Raw genomic sequence first — 22703 nt, forward strand, 5'->3', positions numbered from 1 at the left:
TGACACAGAGTCACATAAGATATTAGGACCATTGAAAGAAGTAGGTTTTAAGGAGGATAGAGGGAGGGAATTCCAGAGCTTCGGGTCTAGGCAACTGAAGGCACGGCCGCCAATTGTGGTGTGAAGAAAACTGAGATGTGCAAGAGGCCAGAATTGGAGGAGCAGAGAGGTGTCCCAGTTGTAAGGCTGGAGAGCCATGGAGGGATTTGGAAACAAGGATGAGAATTTTAAAATAGATACTGGAGATAAATATTCAAAAAGCTAATGGCACTAAAAAATAGACAAGTCACCAAATCCAGATGGGATGCATCTCTGGATAGCAGGTGATTGGGAAGGAAGCACAGTGGAATTGTGAATTGCCCCAAAGGACTGTTCAAGAAAAGAATAGGCCAGTTAATCTTCAGTTGTAGATAAACTTCCAGAGCCCATAAGGGATGAAATTAGAGTAGATGGACAGGCAGCATGGATTTCAAGAGGACAGCTTATGCTCACTACACTTACTCCTCAAAAAGCTGTTAAAGACAAAGGACGTGCAGTGGATATCTGCATTCGTGGATTTTCAGGTGATTAATAAGGTGTCGCATAAGGGACTTGTTACAAAAAGTAAGATGTGGTATTGGGATGTATCTGGGATTGGTGGTGTGCAGCTCGCAGAAAGCCCCAGGGATCTGGGTTCAGTCCTCTTATTGCAGGAGTTGGGACAGTACTCAATTACAGATGGCTGCTGTCCTTCATAACAATTTGCTGTAATCTTAAGCAGGCTTAGTCTTTCACCAACCTCTTATTCCCATTTCTATAAATGGTTGATTTGTAGGCAAAAGATCATTAAAGTTTGCTTTTATTATATAAGGCTGTAGACCAGTGAGTGAAAAGAGCAGATGCAGTGCAGAAAATGTGAAGGAATACATTTTAGGGAAAAGAGGGTTAAGATAGCTTCTAGTGAATTGGTGAGAGGCAGGATAGAGACTGAGGAGAACAAAGCGGGAAATTGGAGGAACTTTGAGTTATTTGAACATGGAATACTTTCCCACAAACAACCACTGAGGCAGAGACTAACATTTAACATGGAATTCAATTGGTATTTGAAAAGATATAGAAGGAAATAGGGTTAGACAGCTCTGGGGCGATCGTACAGAATTCAGCCTGTCATTTCTGAGATTCTATGAACCCTGTCACTTCCATGACCATCTGATTTGGATTAGTTTCCTTCCATCTTGTGCTAGTTGAACATAACTAGGATGTGTTAATGCTAACCAGCAAGTTGTGCTCCAGTCAAGTTAAGAATTGTAATAACTTCCCCTAGTCCTGAAACAAGGCATAAAAGTAGCAAACTGGTATTTGGGATAGGCCCATGCCGACAGGAGCAGGTGGGCTAAGCTGCACAGAGACCTAGGGTCAGGTTCAAGTGCTGTACCAGCGTGGAGTGATTTTGCAGGAGTTGGGACAGTACACAATTACAGGTGGCTGCTGTCCTTCATAACAATTTGCTGTAACTTTTATGCAGGCTTAGTCTTTCACCAACCATAACACAAAAAGGACCTAATAATAGATGATTGAACCCTTCTGCACAGTTGCAAGGGAACCAGAGTCTGGTTAGTGATGGGGCAACTGGGCTTCACATCTAACAGCCTAGAGGTTTTCTATGGTTGACTGGATAGTGATTAAGGAAAGATTGATTAAAGGAAAGATTGATTAAAGGAAGGCAGAGTTATCTGCAGACTGCTATTCTGTGCAGTCTTTCCTCTCAAGGCCCTTGGTGGAGCAGTCCTTGCACCTCATTTTATTTACCCTTAGGCATCGATATGAACATTGAGGAATGTAGGATAACAGAGATTATTGATGCTGTGTCCAACAAGGGTAAAAAAACACGAGCCCACGAGCAAGTTTTCGGCAGAATCATGTCTATGCTTTTCCTTTTTTCCCCCCCCATCATTTTGCTAACTGCAAACAGTGGTGAGAGGGGGATGTGACCATTCCAGGGTCTCATTTACTGTAATGGGAAGAAATGATGCAGATGTGAGAACTTTCTACTGTGATGACTTATGATGCATTAACATTCAGGAACACGTTTAACAAATGTAATGCATGTGGTAATCCAGTAATGGTGTTCGACTTGTGAACGTTAATACTACAGGGGCTGTATTCCAGCTTTGTTCTGAACATGCTTTTCCCCACCGCCATGTACAATTAGAATTTGATGCCAGTAAGGTGCACATTTGCTACTAGTATAGTAATACTTAAAGTTAACAACACTGTTAATATAACTACTACACCAACAGCCCTGACTTTATTTGCCAGTTTGTAACCTTTGCAGTACATCTACTTATTTTCCTACATTACAACAGTGACTACACTCAAGTACTTCATTGGCTGTAAAGCACTTTGAGACGACCTGAGGTTGTGAAAGGCGCTGTAGAAAATCAAGTCTTTCTTTGTCAATAAAGGAAGAACAGCAGGATTCCTCAAAGTTTTTTAAAAGTTTAGGCACTTTAATCTGTTTAGTGAAAGTCAGTTTAATAATTAAGTTATTAATAAGTCAGTTCCAGATTGATTGCCTTTTTGCTTTTGAGTTTGATTGCTGGTGTAAACCAACCCTGAATTATACATTGAACACTGGGATTCACCATCCCTCTGCTGAAAGTACAGCCTTCATCCTTCATACAATTCACCGATAGCTTCATTCGTTTAAAATTCAAGAGAAAAATACATTTTACACAATGAAAAGATTGAACTGGAAATCAAAGAAATGGTTAAAGATTACAAACATTTTTTGCAGCAGATCCTAGGCTTCTGATTCTAAACCCTCTTCAGCCTCCTCTTTGTCTGTCGGTTGACTGAGTAAAAGGAACTTTCCGTCAGAACTGAGTGTTGTCGACTTCATGAGCATAGCTAACGCATCCGGGTCCTGAAACATAATTATTCTGGTATTAAAAAATGAAATTCACTTTTTGGTTCTAACTAGTCAAACTATAGCTTTGCAGCTGTAGTGCGTAGTGTGGTTCGTCCATTTAGCGCATGGCCCTAGTCTGCGTAGTGTGGTTCGTCCATTTAGCGCACGGCCCTAGTCTGCGTAGTGTGGTTTGTCCATTTAGCGCACGGCCCTAGTCTGCGTAGTGTGGTTTGTCCATTTAGCGCACGGCCCTAGTCTGCGTAGTGTGGTTCGTCCATTTAGCGCACGGCCCTAGTCTGCGTAGTGTGGTTCGTCCATTTAGCGCACGGCCCTAGTCTGCGTAGTGTGGTTCGTCCATTTAGCGCACGGCCCTAGTCTGCGTAGTGTGGTTCGTCCATTTAGCGCACGGCCCTAGTCTGCGTAGTGTGGTTCGTCCATTTAGCGCACGGCCCTAGTCTGCGTAGTGTGGTTCGTCCATTTAGCGCACGGCCCTAGTCTGCGTAGTGTGGTTCGTCCATTTAGCGCACGGCCCTAGTCTGCGTAGTGTGGTTCGTCCATTTAGCGCACGGCCCTAGTCTGCGTAGTGTGGTTCGTCCATTTAGCGCACGGCCCTAGTCTGCGTAGTGTGGTTCGTCCATTTAGCGCACGGCCCTAGTCTGCATAGTGTGGTTCGTCCATTTAGCGCACGGCCCTAGTCTGCATAGTGTGGTTCGTCCATTTAGCGCACGGCCCTAGTCTGCGTAGTGTGGTTCGTCCATTTAGCGCACGGCCCTAGTCTGTTCTGATCGATGATTCAAGCTGCATTGACAGTTCAGCTTCGGGAAAAATTTCTCCGGCTAGTCTGTACACAAGCACAAGGTGGGTTACCAGCTTACATCAAACTGAACTCCACCAGCTGGCAGGTGTTTGTTTCAATGACAACTTGCATTTATACAGCACCTTTAATGCAGTAAAACGCTTCACAGGAGTGTAATCAGACAAAAATTGACACCGAGCCAAAGGACATTAGGACAGGTGACAAAGCTTGGTCAAAGAGGTAGGTTTAAGATGCGTCTTAAAGGAGGAGGGAGGTTTAAGGAAGGAATGCCAGAGCTTAGGGCCCAGGCAGCTGAAGGAATGGCCACCACTGGTGGACTGAAGTAGGCAATGTATAAGAGGACAGAATTGGAGGAGCGCAGAGATCTGAGAGGGTGGGGCTGGGGGAGGAGCGCAGAGATCTGAGAGGGTGGGGCTGGGGGAGGAGCGCAGAGATCTGAGAGGGTGGGGCTGGGGGAGGAGCGCAGAGATCTGAGAGGGTGGGGCTGGGGGAGGAGCGCAGAGATCTGAGAGGGTGGGGCTGGGGGAGGAGCGCAGAGATCTGAGAGGGTGGGGCTGGGGGAGGAGCGCAGAGATCTGAGAGGGTGGGGCTGGGGGAGGAGCGCAGAGATCTGAGAGGGTGGGGCTGGGGGAGGAGTGCAGAGATCTGAGAGGGTGGGGCTGGGGGAGGAGTGCAGAGATCTGAGAGGGTGGGGCTGGGGGAGGAGCGCAGAGATCTGAGGGTGGTGGGGCTGGGGGAGGAGCGCAGAGATCTGAGGGTGGTGGGGCTGGGGGAGGAGCACAGAGATCTGAGAGGGTGGGGCTGGGGGAGGAGCGCAGAGATCTGAGAGGGTGGGGCTGGGGGAGGAGCGCAGAGATCTGAGAGGGTGGGGCTGGGGGAGGAGCGCAGAGATCTGAGGGTGGTGGGGCTGGGGGAGGAGCGCAGAGATCTGAGGGTGGTGGGGCTGGGGGAGGAGCACAGAGATCTGAGGGTGGTGGGGCTGGGGGAGGAGCGCAGAGATCTGAGGGTGGTGGGGCTGGGGGAGGAGCGCAGAGATCTGAGGGTGGTGGGGCTGGGGGAGGAGCGCAGAGATAGGGAGGGGCGGGGCCATGGAGGGATTTGAACATGAGGATGAGAATTTTAAAATCTAGGTGTTCCCAGACCAGGAGCCAATGTAGGTCAGTGAGCACAGAGGTAATGGGTGAACAGGACGAGTTAGGGTACAGGCAGCAGATATTTGTTGAGCTGAAGTTTACGGAGGGTGGAAGATGGGAGTCCAGCCAGGAGAGCATTGGAATAGTCGTGTCCAGAGGTAACAAAGGCACGGATGAGGGTTTCAGCAGCAGATGAGCTGAGGCAGGGGCGGAGATGGGCGATGTTACAGGGGTGGAAGTAGGCGGTCTTAGTGATGGAGCAGGTATGTGGTCGGAAGCTCATCTCAGGGTCAAATAGGACGCCGAGGTTATGAACGATCTGGTTCAGCTTCAGACAGTGGCCAGGAGTTTGTGGCGGGGACCGAAGACAATGGTTTCCCAATATTTAGTGGGAGGAAATTTCTGCTCATCCAGTGCTGGATGTTGGACAAGCAATGTGACAAATCAGAGACAGTAGAAGGGTCGAGGGAGATGGTGGTGAGGTAGAGCTGGGTGTCGTCAGCGTACATGTGGAACCTGACTTTGTGTTTTCGGATGATGTCGCCGAGGAGCAGCATGTAGATGAGAAATAGGAGGGAGCCATGGATAGATCGTTGGGGGTCTCCAGGGGTAATGGTGCGGGAGCGGGAAGAGAAACCATTGCAGGAGATTCTCTGGCTACGACTAGAGAGATAAGAGTTTCAGTCATTATCTTAAAATTGACATGTAGCTGAACAGGAACCTCAGGCAGCAGCTGACACCTTGAAGCTGGAGCAGATTCTACTAAATTGAAGTATGGTTAGGGTTGGGAATTGTGTGTAAGATGTAGTTAATAAATATAACCAAAGACTCATTACCATTTGTGTGCTATCTGAAGCACGTGTACAGCTTCTTACATCCAGATATTTGTCTCCGATGCTCAGGTAACATTTCAATCATCGAGGAAAGGTTAGGATTCAAAAACTGAACGGGATGTGGACTGCAACCTTCGCCTAAACGGGAGTGTTCCGACAGTAGTGAGTGTAAAACCGTTCTTTTAAGGTCTGCCTACTCCCAAATTGTAGATCTAAACAGTGCCCTGTAACATACACTCCTTCACTTACTAAAATCAGTTTAACACTCACCTTTTCCGCCTGAGTAATTTTCCTTCCAAGATTTATAACGGAACATATCTGGAAAACAAGAGACACGTGACAGCATACTGTTCATAAAGATGAGCAAACACACACAAACCTGCTGTTTATGATGGAAATAATTAACAGTTAGGGCAGCGTCATCGTGTCTGCCCTCCCACTCCACCCCCAGTTGACGCAGTGTCATCGAGTCTGTCCCCTATCCCAGTAAAAACTGGTTACAGAGCAAAGACCAGGTTTATCTCAATGGTGAATGTGGGGAGAGGAGAAAGAATCAATGGAGGTTCAGACATTGTAATGCAGGCGACAGGTTCTGAGCTTCTATACATAGTGAAATTGTACAGAGACTGATCTACCTTTTCTCCATCATCATTCGTTTCAAAAATGCAGCAGGTGAGTAACGCTTTGCTTTCTGTGTGGGAGTCGGGATCACGAACCACAAACCCAATTAACCTCTGGTTATCTTGATGAGTAGCATGCAGTGTCACGTCACTAAGGGCAAACTGGAAAATAGATGCAATTTTACACATCACCTTCTCTACAGGATTGTAACTTTATATTCCAACCCAGATTACAATTGTTGTTTCTTGCTTACATTGAAAAGGGGAAAAAATTCTTTATTTGCAAAGTGGATCATGAAGTTCCATGTACAAACAATGAGTCAAATGCCATTTGAATTAGAGATGAGGTCAGGACCATTCAATAATATTTGAAGACACAGTAGAGAGTAAACTTGCCCAGAAGGTAGAATAGTAACAGAATATTGTTACTCACACTTATTTTTGTAACTTGCGTTTGTGGATCAACGAACCTGCAATCAAATATAATTATTTATCTACCATCAGTAATCTCTAGTTGACAGCTAGTTACATTAATTACCTATTGCTTTTTATTCTGAATATTACAAAAGAATGGCTTACAGATTAATTAAATGCTCAAATCATGCTACATGTTCACAACTCAAACTATACTTGCTGTAAAATTAATAATTCAATCCTACTTAAAATAGCAGATTTTAGTTATTCCTATGCATACATCCTTTCTAAAAGGTTAAATTTGAAGAAAAATAACAAGTCATTTTAAAATGTTCAATTTGTATTAAAAATCTAGCACATAGTGCTTAATTCCTGTCCACAAATTCCTTCCAGTTACACTGTACGTAAATATTTCTTATGTTCTTATTTTGGACTCTAGGGGAATTGAGGGATATGGGGATCAGGCGGGAAAGTGGATTTGAGGTTGAAGATCAGCCATGATCTGACTGAGTGGCGGAGCAGGCTCGAGGGGCCGAATGGCCTACTCCTGCTCCTATTTCTTATGGTCTTAAAGATTTCAACAAGTAGTTTGTTGATGAACCAATCAAATCTCTCTTTCCTCAGAAATGGAATGAAATAAAAATTTTAAAATTACATATTTCACAACAGGATTAAATTAATCCACTGGATTATTTTTTGTATCTTTTAATATCTTCATTAACGCTTTAATTTGAAGGTCTGGTCTCTCCCAAAAGCATAGGCTTAGACGTGATATTTTTGCCTCGATTTGTGACTATCAACTGAAGGCAGCTTCTACAATCTGAGCTGGTGCAGTGTGTAGAATTTAAATACTACTAATGCATCTTAGGAAACTAGCCAAATGATAGAGAGCTTCACCTTCAGTCTCTAACTACATATATTTGGTTGTATTGCAAAAGATTTATTCAGGTAAAATTTATATATTTTTAAAAACTATACATAAGGAAAAAACATTGAGACTACTGGTTACATACCTGTTGTAACTATAAATTCTCTACCAACTTCAGAAAGCTGACAGATCCAGAGTTTAGGAGGCATGGTTAGTAAGTTTGCAGATGACACCAAGATTGGTGGCATTGTGGACAGTGAAGAAGGTTATCTAGGATTGCAACGGGATCTTGATCAATTGGGCCAGTGGGCCGATGAATGGCAGATGGAGTTTAATTTAGATAAACGTGAGGTGATGCATTTTGGTAGATCGAATCGGGCCAGGACCTACTCCGTTAATGGTAGGGCGTTGGGGAGAGTTATAGAACAAAGAGATCTAGGAGTACAGATTCATAGCTCCTTGAAAGTGGAGTCACAGGTGGATAGGGTGGTGAAGAAGGCATTCGGCATGCTTGGTTTCATTGGTCAGAACATTGAATGCAGGAGTTGGGATGTCTTGTTGAAGTTGTACAGGGCATTGGTGAGGCCACACTTGGAGTACTGTGTACAGTTCTGGTCACCCTATTATAGAAAGGATATTATTAAACTAGAAAGAGTGCAGAAAAGATTTACTAGGATGCTACCAGGACTTGATGGTTTGACTTACAGGGAGAGGTTAGACAGACTGGGACTTTTTTCCCTGGAGAGTAGGAGGTTAAGGGGTGATCTTATAGAAGTCTATAAAATAATGAGGGGCATAGATGAGGTCGATAGTCAAAATCTTTTCCCAAAGGTAGGGGAGTCTATAACGAGGGGACATAGATTTAAGGTGAGAGGGGAGAGATACAAAAGGGTCCAGAGGGGCAATTTTTTCACTCAAAGGGTGGTGAGTGTCTGGAACGAGCTGCCAGAGGCAGTAGTAGAGGCGGGTACAATTTTGTCTTTTAAAAAGCATTTGGACAGTTACATGGGCAAGATGGGTATAGAGGGATATGGGCCAAGTGCAGGCAATTGGGACTAGCTTAGTGGTATAAACTGGGCGACATGGACATGTTGGGCCGAAGGGCCTGTTTCCATGTTGTAACTTCTATGATTCTATCTCAATTTGAGGGATTTTTAAAAGTTGAATTTTGAAAGCGAACAGGCAGTCTCTAATTATCATGAGTATTGTTGAAAAAAACCATTTTAGATTACTGAACATAAGGCATACCCAATCTTTTCTCATGCTACTTTGATGTACAAATGAGACAAGGACCAATCACAAAACAAATTTAACGTTTGCAGAGATATCTTAGATACACTGTCAGGTCTATGCCCATGTCCTGCTGTGCCCCTCCCCTCAGCGCTGACAGACAGCAGGAAGACACTAATTAGCCAGACTCCATTATTATTGTCAGCCGGAGCTCAGTGGGTCACACTCCTACCTCTGAGTCAGGAGGTTGTGGGTTCAGGTCTCACGCCAGAGATTCGAGCCCATAATCCAGGCTGGTACTTCAGTGCAGTACCAAGGGAGTGTTGCACTGTCAGAGGTGCCGTCTTTCGGATGAAATGTTAAACCTCTCAGGTGGATGCAAATGCCCTCTCAGGTGGATGCAAAAGATCCCATGGCACTATTTTGAAGAAGAGCAGGGGAATTCTCCACCGTGTCCTCGTCAATATTTATCCCTCAACCAGCATTACAAAAACAGATTATCAGGTCATTATCACATTGCTGTTTGTGGGATCTTGCTGTGCACAAATTGGCTGCCGTGTTTCTTACAACAGTGACGACACTTCAAAAGTATTTCATTGGCTGTATAGTGAGGTCGTCCTATATAAATGCAAGTCTTTCTTTCTGCTAGTGAGCCAGACCCCACAGCAGCCCCCTCCCGAGATAAACCCCACCGTCCCCTCCCACCCCCCAAAAGTATCACAGCTACTTGAACTAACCAGTTAATAACCTCAGTGATCCCAATCTCTAGCTGCTCATTTCTCCCAATTTGTTCAATGTTTGAGCGATACGTAAAGTGCATAGTAAAGTACTATGTACATACAGGACTACGGATCGAGTGCTGGAAAGTGGGATTGAGCTGGATAGTTCTTTTTCGGCCAGCACGCACACGATGGGCTGAATGGCCTCCTTCTGTGCTATAACTTTCTATGATTCTATAGCCCAAATTCTACAAATGAAAGCACATTGTGTTTTATTATTACTGCTTTTATCTTTAAAAGCAAATCTCAAGCTACAGTGTTTTATTAATCTTTGCACATATTGTATTTAAAGTCTGATGAAACTTCAGTTCCATATTTTCTGGATTGAGAGGAAAGTGAAGAGAGTAAATAAAATCTTTATGCCCAAGCCTTCTATTTACCTCAGGTTCCTGGAGCTGACAACCATCTGAAACTCCGTCATACGGAAAACATTATGGATCGCCCGTGCGGCCAAAACCTGTCTCATTGTCTCATAGATTAACTCATCATTTTGGTCAGTTCTTGCTTCTATGGAGCCTAAAAACCTGACTGTAAACACTTGGTGCAGAAGCAAATCTGTGAAAAGAGTAAATGTGAAATACATTAGAATGTTGCTGCTATAAAGCTTAATAAAAATTAAATTCCGTTCAATCTGTACATCGTCACAGAGAGAGAAACTAAAATCAGTGGCTTCAAAGCTATATCTGTAATACAAAATTGGGCTAAGGGACAGAAAGCAGAGAGTAGTGGTGAACGGATGTTTTTCAGACTGGATGTTTTTGAGAAGTGTACAGTGGTGTTCCCCAAGGGTCAGTATTAGGACCACTGCTCTTTTTGATATACATTAATAATCTGGACTTGGGTATAGAGGGTATAATTTCAAAGTTTACAGATGACATGAAACTCGGAAATGTAGTAAACAATGTGGAGGATAGTGACAGACTGGTGAAATGGTAGATATGTCACAGAGAAGTGTGAAGTGATACATTTTGGTAGGAAGAATGAGGAGAGGTAATATAAACTAAATGGAACAATTTTAAAGGGGGTTCAGGAACAGAGAGACCTGGGGATCATTCATAAATCTTTGAAGGTGGCAGGACAAGTTGAGAAGGCTGTTAAAAAAGCATATGGGATCCTGGGCTTTATGAACAGAGGCGTAGAGTACAAAAGCAAGGAAGTTATGCTAAACCTTTATAAAACACAGCTTAGGCCTCAGCTGGAGTATTGTGTTCAATTCTGGGCACTGCACTTTAGGAAGGATGTCAAGGCCTTGGAGAGGGTGCAGAGGAGATTTACTAGAATGGTGCCAGGGATGAGGGACTTCAGTTATGTGGAGACCCCGGAGAAGCTGGGGTTGTTCTCCTTGGAACAGAAAAGATTAAGGGGAGATTTGATAGAGGTGTTCAAAATCATGAACGGTTTTGCTAGAATAAATAAGGAGAAACTGTTTCCAGTGGCAGGAGGGTCGGTAACCAGAGGACACAGATTTAAGGTGATTGGCAAAAGAGCCAGAGCTGACGTAAGGAAACATTCTTTTACACAGCGAGTTATGATCTGGAATGCGCTGCCTGAAAGGGCGGTGGAAACAGATTCAATAATAACTTTCAAAAGGGAATTGGATAAATATTCGAAGGGAAAAAAATTACAGGGCTATGGGGAAAGAGCAGGGGAATGGGACTAATTGGATAGCTCTTTCAAAGAGCAGCACAGGCACGATGGGCTGAATGGCCTCCTTCTGTGCTGAACCGACTATGATGCCATGATAAATTATGATATAATACACTGCAAATTTTAGCAATAATACGTTACCCTCATGAATGTAGACCCCTCGAACACCTCCCTTCACTGATCTATCCTCCGTTGTCCAAGAAGAGTCAATCTGATCTCAGGACAGTGTCAATGCCATTTTTTGGTTAGCTGCCAGGAAACTAATAGAGCAGACCGCCAGAGACTCTCCGTCTGATTCTAACCTTCTCCCTCCCAGGAAGGCCTCTCAGTGTACCCTTGGGTGCTATATCGAAGTGCGCTAGTTACAGGTTTGAGGCCATTCTTGGATATTCTCTCAGGTATACCAGTGCAAGTTACTCCCGTAAGTGGTGCAGGCATCTTACGTTCAGGAATGTCCCCTTACTGCCCAATCAGATCGCCTTTGTGACCTGAGCTGGATATTGTGTCTTTTGTGCCTGATCTCACGTCCACTTCTCCGGTCTTTCAATAGAGAGACTGAGAAACACTTTAGTGAGACAAAGCCGACGGGAATCATTAAGCTGTTTTATTATACAGACAGCAAGTGTACAAACTGACTAACAGTTTAACCAAACCCACTTCCTTCACTCAATCACAGTCTCTCCCTGATGAACTGAGAACAATTAATAATAACCACGCCCGTCCCTTTCATGGGCAGGCTGACTTATGTTTGGCAAGATGTTTCCTTCTAGACAACTTCTAATTGGAAATACTGCCCCCTCCTGCATGCCCAGGCTCCAGGCCCACTGTTTAATACCTGACTCACTGCTCAAGTGTCTCCTTTTCCCTTTCTGTGATCTCAGCAAACGTAAGAAAAGGAACTGATTTTGAAAAAATTAGCAGACCCCCAAGGTGGGTAAGTCGCCGGGCTGCAGCCCAGTGTTTTCTTCACTACCAAACATCTCCGTAAACCCCTCTCCCCTGCCTCCTCCACCCTCGCCTCCAGTAAGTGCAAGGAGCTCAGGGGCTTCTTTGCCACTAAGATTGAGACCATCCATTCAGCTGCCTCTGCCGCTTCCCTCTCTTCCCCTAGCCCACCGAGCCAAACTTCCCCCTGCCCTAGTTCTGAACAGTTTCTCTAGTTTCTCTCCTATCTCGCCTCATGCCCTCCCCTTGTCCATCAGATCCACCTCCTGCTCCCTCGACCCTATTCCCACTAAACTGCTGCCCACCCAACTTCCCTTCCTGGCCCCCATGTTAGCTGATATTGTTAACTGTTCCTTCTCCTCAGGTACTGCCCCTCCCCCTCAAATCTGCTGTCATCACCCTGCTTCCTCAAAAAACCCACCCTTGACCACTCTATTTATAAACTACTGCCCATCTCCAATGTCTCTGAACGTATTGTCGATTCCCAAATCCGTGCCCATGTTTCCTGCAACTCCATGTTTGAATCCCTCCAATCAGGTTTCCGCCCCTACCGCAGTACTGAAACGGCCCTCATCAAAGTCACAAATGACATCCTCCGTGACTGTGGTAAACTATTCCCCCCCCCCTCATCCTTCTCCACCTGTCTGCAGCCTTTGACATGTTTGACCACACCATCCTCCTCCAATGCCTCTCCTCCATTGTCCAGCTGGGTGGGACTGACCTCGCCTGGTTCCATTCTCATCTGTCCAGTCGTAGTCAGAGAATCTCCTACAATGGTTTCTCTTCCCACTCCTACACCGTTACCTCTGGACTCCCCCAAGGATCTATCCTTGGCCCCCTTCTGTTTCTCATCTACATGCTGCCCCTCAGCGACATCATCCGAAAACATGACGCCAGGTTCCACATGTACGCTGACGATACCCAGCTCTACCTCACCACCACCTCCCTCGACCCCTCCACTGTCTCTGATTTGTCACACTGCTTGTCTAACATCCAGACTTGGATGAGCAAAAATTTCCTCTCACGAAATATTGGGAAGCCCGAAGCCATTGTCTTTGGTCCCCGCCACAAACTCCGTTCCCTCACCCTGGCCACTGTCTGAGGGATGGACCAGACCGTTCGCAATCGTGGCGTCCTATTTAACCCTGAAATGAGCCTCCGAACACATATCCGCTCCATCACCAAGACCCCCGACTTCCACCTCCGTAACATCACCCATCTCCGCCCCTGCCTCAGCTCATCTGCTGCTGAAACCCTCATCCATGCCTTTGTTACCGCTAGACTTGGTTATTCCAATGCTCTCCTGACCGGCCTCCCATCCATAAACTTCAGCTCAATCAAAACTCTGCTGCCCGTATCCTAACTCGCACCAAGTCCTGTTCACCCATCACCTCTGTGCTCACTGACATCAGCTCCCAGTCTGGCAACTCTTCGATTTTAAAATTCTCATCCTTGTGTTCAAATCCCTCCATGGCCTCGCCCCTCCCTACCTCTGTAACCTCCACCAGCCCTACAACCCTCCGAGATCTCTGCACTCCTCCAATTGTGGCATCTTGTCCATCCCCCACTCCCTTTGCCCCACCATTGGCGGCCGTGCCTTCAGCTGCCTCGGCCCTAAGCTCTGGAATTCCCTCCCTAAACCTCTCTCTCCTCCTTTAAGGCCTTCCTTAAAACCTATCTCCTTGACCAAACTTTTAGTCACCCTTCCTAATGTCTCCTCCTTTGGCACAGTGTCAATTTTTGTCTGATTACGCTCTTGGGAAAACTTCCTAAGGCACTTCACAAGTAAAAGGAGCTTATATAAATGTAAACTGTTGTTGTAGCATAGTCAAAGAAGTCGAGGAGATAGCAGAGACTCTGGCCACAATTTTTCAATCCTTCTTAAATATGCAAATTGCGCTGTTGGACTGGAGAGTAGCCAATGTAATACCTTTGTTCAAGAAGGAAGAGAAGGGGAAAAACAGGTAACTAGACTATTAGCCTAATGTCAGTTCTGGGCACATTCTTTGAATGTGTGGGTGAAATGAGTGAGCATTTCTAAGTTCATGAGTTAATCAAGGACGGGTAGCATGGGTCTGTAATGTAAATCATGCTTGACAAATTGAAGAGTTTTTTGACCAGGTGATGGGTTGGGTAAATAAAGAGGATGCAGTAGGTGTCTATGGATTCTCAGGTGTTCGATAAAAGGCTGGTTAGTGATATTTAAGTGAATGGTAGCGGAGGGAATGTATCAGCACGGATAGAGAGCTGGGTGACAGGAAACAAAGAGTTGGGGTAATTGGGTGTTGGAGTGGAGAAGGGTTGAAAGTGATGTAACCCAGGGTCAGGGCTGAGCCTACCTTTTGGTATTGATAGATATTTGGACTTGGGCATAGAGAGTACACTTAGAATTTGCTGATGACACAAGAATTGGAGGTTTGATGAAGAGTGAGGACTGTAAAAGACTTCAGGAAGATATAGATAGGTTGGCAGACAGGTGGCAAATACAACTTGATGTGTAGATGTGTGAGGGAATACATTTTGGGAGGGAAAAAAACAAGGAATGGGAGCATACATTCAATGGAAAGGCACTGAAGGATGTGGATGATGAGAGACACCCAGGGTTCAAATATATCATCTGCTGAAAGTGCGAGTGTAGGTAGTGTAAGAGTGGCTGCAGAACATTCTGGAGGGGGGAGGGTGAACAGCCAGAGGTCGTGGTCCATATCGGTACCAACGACATAGGTAGAAAGAGGGATGAGGTCCTTCAGGCAGATTTTAAGGAGTTAGGAAAGAAATTAAGAAGCAGGACCTCAAAGGTAGTAATCTCCAGATTACTCCCGGTGCTACGCGCTAGTTAGTGTAGAAATAGGAGGATAGAGCAGATGAATGCGTGGCTGGAGAGATGGTGCAGGAGGGAGGACTTTAGATTCCTGGGGCATTGGGACCAGTTCTGGGGGGTGGTACAGGCTGGTTACACCTCAACGGAGCTGGGACCAGTGTCCTCGCGGGGAGGTTCACTGGTGCTGTGGGGGGGGGGTTTAAACTAATTTGGCGGGGGATGGGCACCAGGATGTAGCATTCGAAGGGGGAAACAAGGGGCACAAAGGTTCGGGGGAGAAAGATAGCACTAGAGTAAGTAATAGTACAGTATTAAGTGGGGTCAGACAGAGAGATTACTAGAAAGTCTAGGACTGGTTTGCGGTGCATGTGTATAAATACACAAAGTGTGGTAAACAAGGTTGGTGAGCTGCAGGCGCAAATAGCCACATGGGAATATGATAACGGAGACCTGGTTCAAAAAAGGGCAGGATATTCCTGGATATAAGGTGTTCAGGAAAGGTAGGGAAGGAAAGGAAGGAGTGGGGGGGGGGGGTTGGGGGGGTGGCAGTATTGATTAAGGAGAATATTGCAGTGCTGGAGAGAGAGGATGTCCTGGTGGGGTCAAGGACAGAATCTATTTGGTTAGAGTTAGGGAACAATAGAGGTGCCATTACACTACTGGGTGTATTCTATAGGCCACCAACTAGTGGGAAGGATATAGAGGAGCAAATTTGCAGGGAAATTACAGAAAGGTGCAAAAGCCATAGAGTAGTGATAATGGGGGACTTCAACTATCCTAATATAGACGGGGATAACAATAATAATAAGGCGCAAAGAGGGCGAGGAATTTTTGAAATATGTTCAGGATAACTTTCTTGACCAGTACGTTTCCAGCCCAGTGATGAAGGAGGCATTGCTGGACTTGGTTTTAGGGAATGAGATGGGCCAAGTGGAGCAAGTGTCAGTGGGGGAGCATTTAGGGAGCAGCGATCATAGTATCATAAGGTTTAGAATAGCTATGGAAAAGGACACGGACCACTCAAGTAAAAATACTCAATTGGAGGAGGGTCAATTTCAATGGGATGAGAACAGATCTGGCCCGGGTAAATTGGAATCAAAGATTGGCAGGCAAAACTGTAATTGAACAGTGGGTGGCATTTAAGGATGAGATGGTTCAGGTACAGTCTAGACACATTTCCATGAGGCAGAAAGGTAGGGCAACTAAAGCCAGAGCTCCCTGGATGACAAAAGAGATAGAGAGTAAGATGAAACGAAAAAATGGGGTACACGACAGATGTCAGGTTGATAACTGGTGGCCAGCATAAAAGGGAATCCAAAAGTCTTCTACAGGCATGTAAACAGTGAACGGGTAGTAAGAGGAGGGGTGGGGCCGATTAGGGACCATAAAGGAGATCTACTCATGAAGGCAGAGGGGACGGCCGAGTTATTAAATTTGTATCTGTCTTTACCAAGGAAGATGATGTTGCCAGAATCTCAGTAAAGGAAGATATAGTTGAGATACTGGATGGGCTAAAAATTGATGAAGAAGAGGTACTAGGAAGGCTAGCTGTGCTTAAAGTAGTTAAGTCACCCGGTCCGGATGGGTTGCATCCTAGGTTTCTGAGGGAAGTAAGTGCATTCCAGATCATAACCACAGCTGTGAAAAAAAGTTTTTCCTCATGTCACCTTTGGTTCTTTTGCCAATCACCTTAAATCTATGTCCTCAGGTTCTTGACCCTTCCGCCAATGGGAACAGTTTCTCTCTATCTACTCCATCTAGACCCTTCATGATTTTGAACACTTCTATTAAATCTCCTCGCAACCGTCTCTGCTCTAAGGGGAACAATCCCAGCTTCTCCAGTCTATCCACGTAACTAAAGTCCCTCATCCCTGGAATCATTCTAGTAAATCTCTTCTACACCCTCTCTAAGGCCATCACATCCTTCCTAAAGTGCGGTGCCCAGAACTGGACACAACACTCCAGTTGTGGCCGAACCTCCTTGCTTTTGTACTCTATGTCTTTATTTATAAAGCCCAGGATCCTGTATGCTTTTTTAAACCGCTTTCTCAACCTGCCCTGCCACCTTCAACAATTTGTCTACATATACCCCCAGGTCTCTCTGTTCCTGTACCACTTTTAGAGTTGTCCCCTCTAGTTTATATTGCCTCTCCTCTTTCTTCCTACCGAAATGTATCACTTCGCACTTTTCTGAATTAAATTTCATCTGCCATGTGTCCGCCCATTCCACCAGCCTGTCTATATCCTCTTGAAGTCTATCACTATCCACCTCACTGTTCACTACACTTCCAAGTTTTGTGTCATCTGCAAATTTTGAAATTGTGCCCTGTACACCCAAGTCCAAGTCAAAGTCATTAATATATATCAAGAAAAGCAGTGGTCCCAGCACCGACCCCTGGGGAACACCACTAGACACCTCCCTCCAGTCCAAAAAACAACCGTTCACCACTACTCTGTTTCCTGTCACCAAGCCAATTTTGTATCCATGCTGCCACTGCCCCTTTTATTCCATGGGCTTCAACTTTGATGATAAGCCTATTATGCAGCACTTTATCAAATGCCTTCTGAAAGTCCATATACACCACATCAACCGCGTTGTCCTCATCGATCCTCTCTGTTACATCAAAAAACTCAATCAAGTTGGTTAAATACGATTTGCCTTTAACAAATCCGTGCTGGCTTTCCTTCATTAATCCACACTTGTCCAAGTGACTGTTAATTTTGTCCAGGATTATTGTTTCTAAAAGTTTCCCCACTACAGAGGTTAAACTGACTGGCCTGTAGTTGCTGGGTTTATCCTTACACCCTTTTTTGAACAAGGGTGTAACATTTGCAATTCTCCAGTCCTCTTGCACCATAAGGATGTTTGGAAGATTATGGCCAGTACCTCTACAATTTCCACCCGTACTTCCCTCAGAAACCTAGGATGCAACCCATCCGGACCGGGTGACTTATCTACTTTAAGTACAGCCAGCCTTTCAAGTACCTCTTCTTTATCAATTTTTAGTCCAATTTAAAATTGTCATTAAGAATGAAGAAAGAGGTGAGAAGTTTCTACAGTGTTATTGCAGGATGGATTGCTTTGCTACAGGGAGTGTTTGAGGCAAAGACCATTGCATCATTTAAGGGAAAATTGGATAAATATTTGAAGCAGTGGCTATGGGGCGAGCATGGGGCATGGGGATTGGATTTGGATTGCTCCAGCAGAGACACGATGGGCTAAATGGCCTCCTCCTGGCCGTGGGTTAACGTTATGAAAGGAACGGATGGAGTAAATACGGACAGGATGTTGAAAATGTGTAGTTGAAGTAAGACCAGAGGGTGAGCTGCAAAATACGTAGGCAGAGTCAGGAACGTGAGAGGGCAGGATAGGTAGTTCTTTTCAGGTTACAGGTAGATGGGTAACTTCGGATATATGACCGCCCGGTTAAAAGGGATGCAAGTTCCTGAGAGAAGGGGTCACTGGGCCATGTCAGGGTTAGTTAAAGGGACACTGGGCCATGTCAGGGTTAGTTAAAGGGACACTGGGCCATGTCAGGGTTAGTTAAAGGGACACTGGGCCATGTCAGGGTTAGTTAAAGGGACACTGGGCCATGTCAGGGTTAGTTAAAGGGACACTGGGCCATGTCAGGGTTAGTTAAAGGGACACTGGGCCATGTCAGGGTTAGTTAAAGGGACACTGGGCCATGTCAGGGTTAGTTAAAGGGACACTGGGCCATGTCAGGGTTAGTTAAAGGGACACTGGGCCATGTCAGGGTTAGTTAAGTTTGTCTAGTGATGTGCTACTAGGTTTGCCCTGTAATTTGCTAAATTGTACAAGGGAAGAATTTCCTAGAGCTTTTTCCCCCAATATTGGCCAGAGTTGTTTGTTTTTTTTAAGTCTCGCACAGGTCTTAGCAGTTGGGGGGAGGAGAGTGTTTGAGACTGTGCTGCCGGTGAAAGGGGGGAGTACTGACAGGCCTAATTTTCTCACCTTTCTTTTGTATACTTTAAGGAGGAATGCAATGTTGAAGAAAGGTTGCTTACTTTTTTCTTAATTTGTTCATCCTCAATTTATAATAAAGTTATGCCCACGTGTACAGGAAATTGAGGTGTACAGAGCTGGTATTTAATGTCAAACATTAAGCACCAAATTATGCATCCTTCTGAGTAAAAGAGCAATGTTTGAGAAGAGCTTGGAGCTTTACAGAAACCTGTTTGATGTGCAGTGGCATGCTCTAAACTCACTAGTATTCAATGTTTAACTTTCACCTTTAGTAGAATTATTTTGTGATAAAGACAAACTATTATAAACAACTGTTTCTTCTAAAAGATTTCTTACCCTCTGAAGTAGCAGCTTTGTCATGTTCCGATTCTCCAAATGGGTTTGTGCGTCTGAAAGATATTTAACCAATTGAAGTACACAGGTATATTTTCTGAGACTCAGATTTTTTTTCCCGTTTTTCAAATGTTGAATCCACATACCTGCTGACAGACCTGTCCTGATCAAAGTCTTCACTTGCTGTACACAAGTCAAACTGAATTGGGGTTCCAGGGATTATGAGTGGGTCTGCTGATTCTGGGGCATCGGTCACACTCTTCTCACTGCTTGCAGCTTCTATACGCACACTCTCAGCTCTGTAATGCACAGAAAACAACACTTCACTTGGTACAGATCCAAATCCCAGCAATCTTTCTCACCCTTGAAACTATGGAGAAGAATCAGCATCCTCAGGAATGCTTAGAGGTGGCAGACGGAATGTGATCAGGGTTACTGTGGGCAGGGACAGAATCTCCTGATCATTCAGCAGGGGCACAGGCTATAACATCTCTCTGATTCTTTAAGCACAAATGAAAAGTGACAATTTGGAGCAACAAAATCATATTCACACAAAATGCTACAGTGTGGGTCAGTCAATAACTCATTATTATTTTACACCCGGTGTTCAGTGTGTCTGTTGACTGGGTTCAGCTCACAGGGGGAGAGATCAGCAAAAGCTGCATCAAAATGAACTTGCCCAAGTAGCCCAATAATGAACTTGCCCAAGTAGCCCAATAGGGTACATCAGACACAGGTGGTGGGGGAATGACCTGCCTCACTCAAGGGGGACTTTTAAATGGGCAATTTTGTCCAGTAAGAACTGCAGATATATGGGTTAATTGCATCATTTCGCACCCCCAGTGGGGAGCCGTGTTTGAAGGGAGCATGTATCAGAGACAGGACTACAACACCACAGTCTCAATTCTCCAACGCACACTCCCTATAAACACACAATTCTGGAATTAGCCCAATAAAACTTTGATCTGAATGCGCTCCCTGAAAGGGCGGTGGAAGTAGATTAATAGTAACTTTCAAAAGGGAATTGGATAAATACTTGAAGGGAAAAAAATTACAGGGCTATGGGGAAAGAGCAGGGGAGTGGGACTAATTGGATAGCTCTTTCAAAGAGCCAGCATAGGCACGATGGGCCGAATGGCTGCCTTCTACGTTGTATCATTCTCTGATTCTAAAATTCTGTGAATATAAGAATATACTTAATTTAAATGAGTACAACTTGACTTTTCATGACTGTACGCCAAACTTAAATGTGTTATGGAGAATTGTCACAATTGCCTTTAGAAATTCTCCTGTGGTGACTTTCCTCCAGTAGCAGATTTAGTAAGTTGGACCGAGTCCAGGACAGTGTAAACCATACGTGGTCTCCTTCCATACTTTATGTCCGCTGTTTGTAATGAAATATGCAGAAGCGCAGCTGAACGCTGTGATGATGCAAGCTCGGTGGGCTCGCAGGCCTTTCTGGCCTACGGAGGAGATTCTTACGGCAGTCGGGGGCGTGAGGAACACAGGATGGTAATGTGAAAGGGGTCGAGAATGCTTAATGGGTTTAAGGCAGGGCCTGGTGGGGATACCTGACTCCCCACAAGCTGGGACATGGGTCAAGCAGTGGTGTTGCAGTTTCTGTAATATACAAGCCAAACCCCAGCTTGACCAAACCTCTGTCACCCCACTCCACCCTCAAGTCCAGCTCAACCATCATCCTTATCCTCAGTTACCTCCAGTGGCTCCGTCTCCCAGTGCAACAAGTTCAAAATCCTTGTTCCTTTATGTAAATCCCTCCAGTAACCCTCACTCTACGGTAAAGTTTCCCTGAACCTCTGTCTCATCACTTCTCTGCCAACCTCTAAAAGCCTCCTTCAAACCTGTTTGACCAACACTTTTTGAAAACTCTTCTAATGCTTCCACCAGCACTCGGCCCATTGGGCCTTTATATTACTTTAAAAGTACCATACAAATGCAAAGTATTGTTGTAGTTTTAAAGACTATTTGCGATTTGCATCAGATAAAACTCAATTTTGAATGAAGAAAGCTGATCCTCTGACGTTTTCCCATAAATGTATTAACGATCGACTGCATTTTCCTCACTCAAGAGGATTTAATAAAATCACAAGTCTGAGTTGTACAGACTTTGTTACTTAATGATAATGTGGATTTGAAGTTTCAAACGGGTCAGAGACTGAATGTTTGCAGATGGTTACTGTGCATTAATCACCGTCAGACAGTAACTGATGAACCAATTCATCACACTTCACCTCTTACCTCTCAGGACGAAAACTTTCGTGTTTTTTCTGAAACGTGGATGTAGGTGTCACTGCTTCCACTGCTGTCCGGTTCAGCCTGATTGCAGTCGCCTAGCACACAAGAGAAAGCGAGTGTTAAGGCATGAACCTTGAACTACTGACATTTTAAGGCAAAATACAGCAACATTTATACAACAATAAAAAAGTTACCTCTGGGTTGTCAGTGAGGTAGATCTGTCTGGAAATATTATTGATGGTGCAAATCCACTATGATGGTAATAAACAGAAACAAGAAAAATTATGACAATTCTTACAGAAATCAACATAAAGCAAAGAGAAATTCCTGAATATAATTTAATTTGATACCTCTTCATACTCCTGCTTGCCTTCTGCTTGAAGGATAATGCCCCTAGAATATAACCATTAATGTATGAATGTACTGCACAGTTAAGCCCATTACTGAACAGTCCAATGGTTACACAACAGTGACATCCTCATTAGCACCAGATATGCCCCTGCTTCTTTTTGGTTATAAAATGTAACTCTCCTGCTCCCATTGCTGAGACAAACCTATTTTGGCTTCATCCATGTTGCATTAGTTGGACTAATTGGAAGATGTTGCACAGCCTTACACAACACGATCAGACACTTATCTAGAGTAGACGCTCAGTGACAGGAAATCTGTAATAAGTAGAATATAGTAACAACTAATTTGATACTCGTGTTTGTAGTTGGGTGACAGGACAGTAAAGTAATTCATTCTACAAATGGTAATGCAAAGTGAGGGTGACATTATAACACCGGAGCACGAGTACGTCCACAAGTTCAGCCTCATTTCACCCCCTCTAACCCAGACACATACTGGAACTTTAAATTCAATTTACATCTGTTTCTTTTACAGGATTTTCCACTTTATATAATAGAAATGATTGAAGAAAGTGCTAATGGACTAATGGGTGAGGGCACACCAACTGACACTACACAGGCTGCAAATGTGAATAATAAGATTTTTGCCTCAGTTTTTACCAAGGAGGAGACAGGTAACTTACTTGATCAGGAAAGGGAACTAGAGGCTGTTGCGAAGGTGAGTTGTGACACTATTCACATTACCACCAGCACGGTTACTGAACAGCTATGTAAACTGAAGG

At 44.7% G+C, this 22703-nt stretch overlaps 1 protein-coding gene across 1 annotated transcript in view; it reads right to left on the reverse strand.

Moving 5' to 3' along the window:
• Positions 1-2467: 2467 nt before the first annotated feature.
• Positions 2468-22703, reverse strand: part of LOC137341491 (DCC-interacting protein 13-beta-like) — an 84472-nt gene continuing 64236 nt past the window's right edge. The window contains exons 12-21 of the mRNA XM_068004597.1: positions 21922-21964; positions 21766-21822; positions 21575-21666; positions 19462-19614; positions 19319-19371; positions 9965-10139; positions 6727-6763; positions 6309-6455; positions 5944-5991; positions 2468-2905 (exon numbers count right to left, since the gene is read on the reverse strand). Of these exons, the coding sequence (XP_067860698.1) occupies positions 2783-2905; positions 5944-5991; positions 6309-6455; positions 6727-6763; positions 9965-10139; positions 19319-19371; positions 19462-19614; positions 21575-21666; positions 21766-21822; positions 21922-21964 (928 nt within the window). The 3' untranslated portion in view covers positions 2468-2782. The remainder of the gene's footprint in view (positions 2906-5943; positions 5992-6308; positions 6456-6726; positions 6764-9964; positions 10140-19318; positions 19372-19461; positions 19615-21574; positions 21667-21765; positions 21823-21921; positions 21965-22703) is intronic.

This window comes from Heptranchias perlo, chromosome 24 (assembly GCF_035084215.1).
Source record: "Heptranchias perlo isolate sHepPer1 chromosome 24, sHepPer1.hap1, whole genome shotgun sequence".
In the NCBI taxonomy this organism is placed as follows: domain Eukaryota; kingdom Metazoa; phylum Chordata; class Chondrichthyes; order Hexanchiformes; family Hexanchidae; genus Heptranchias; species Heptranchias perlo.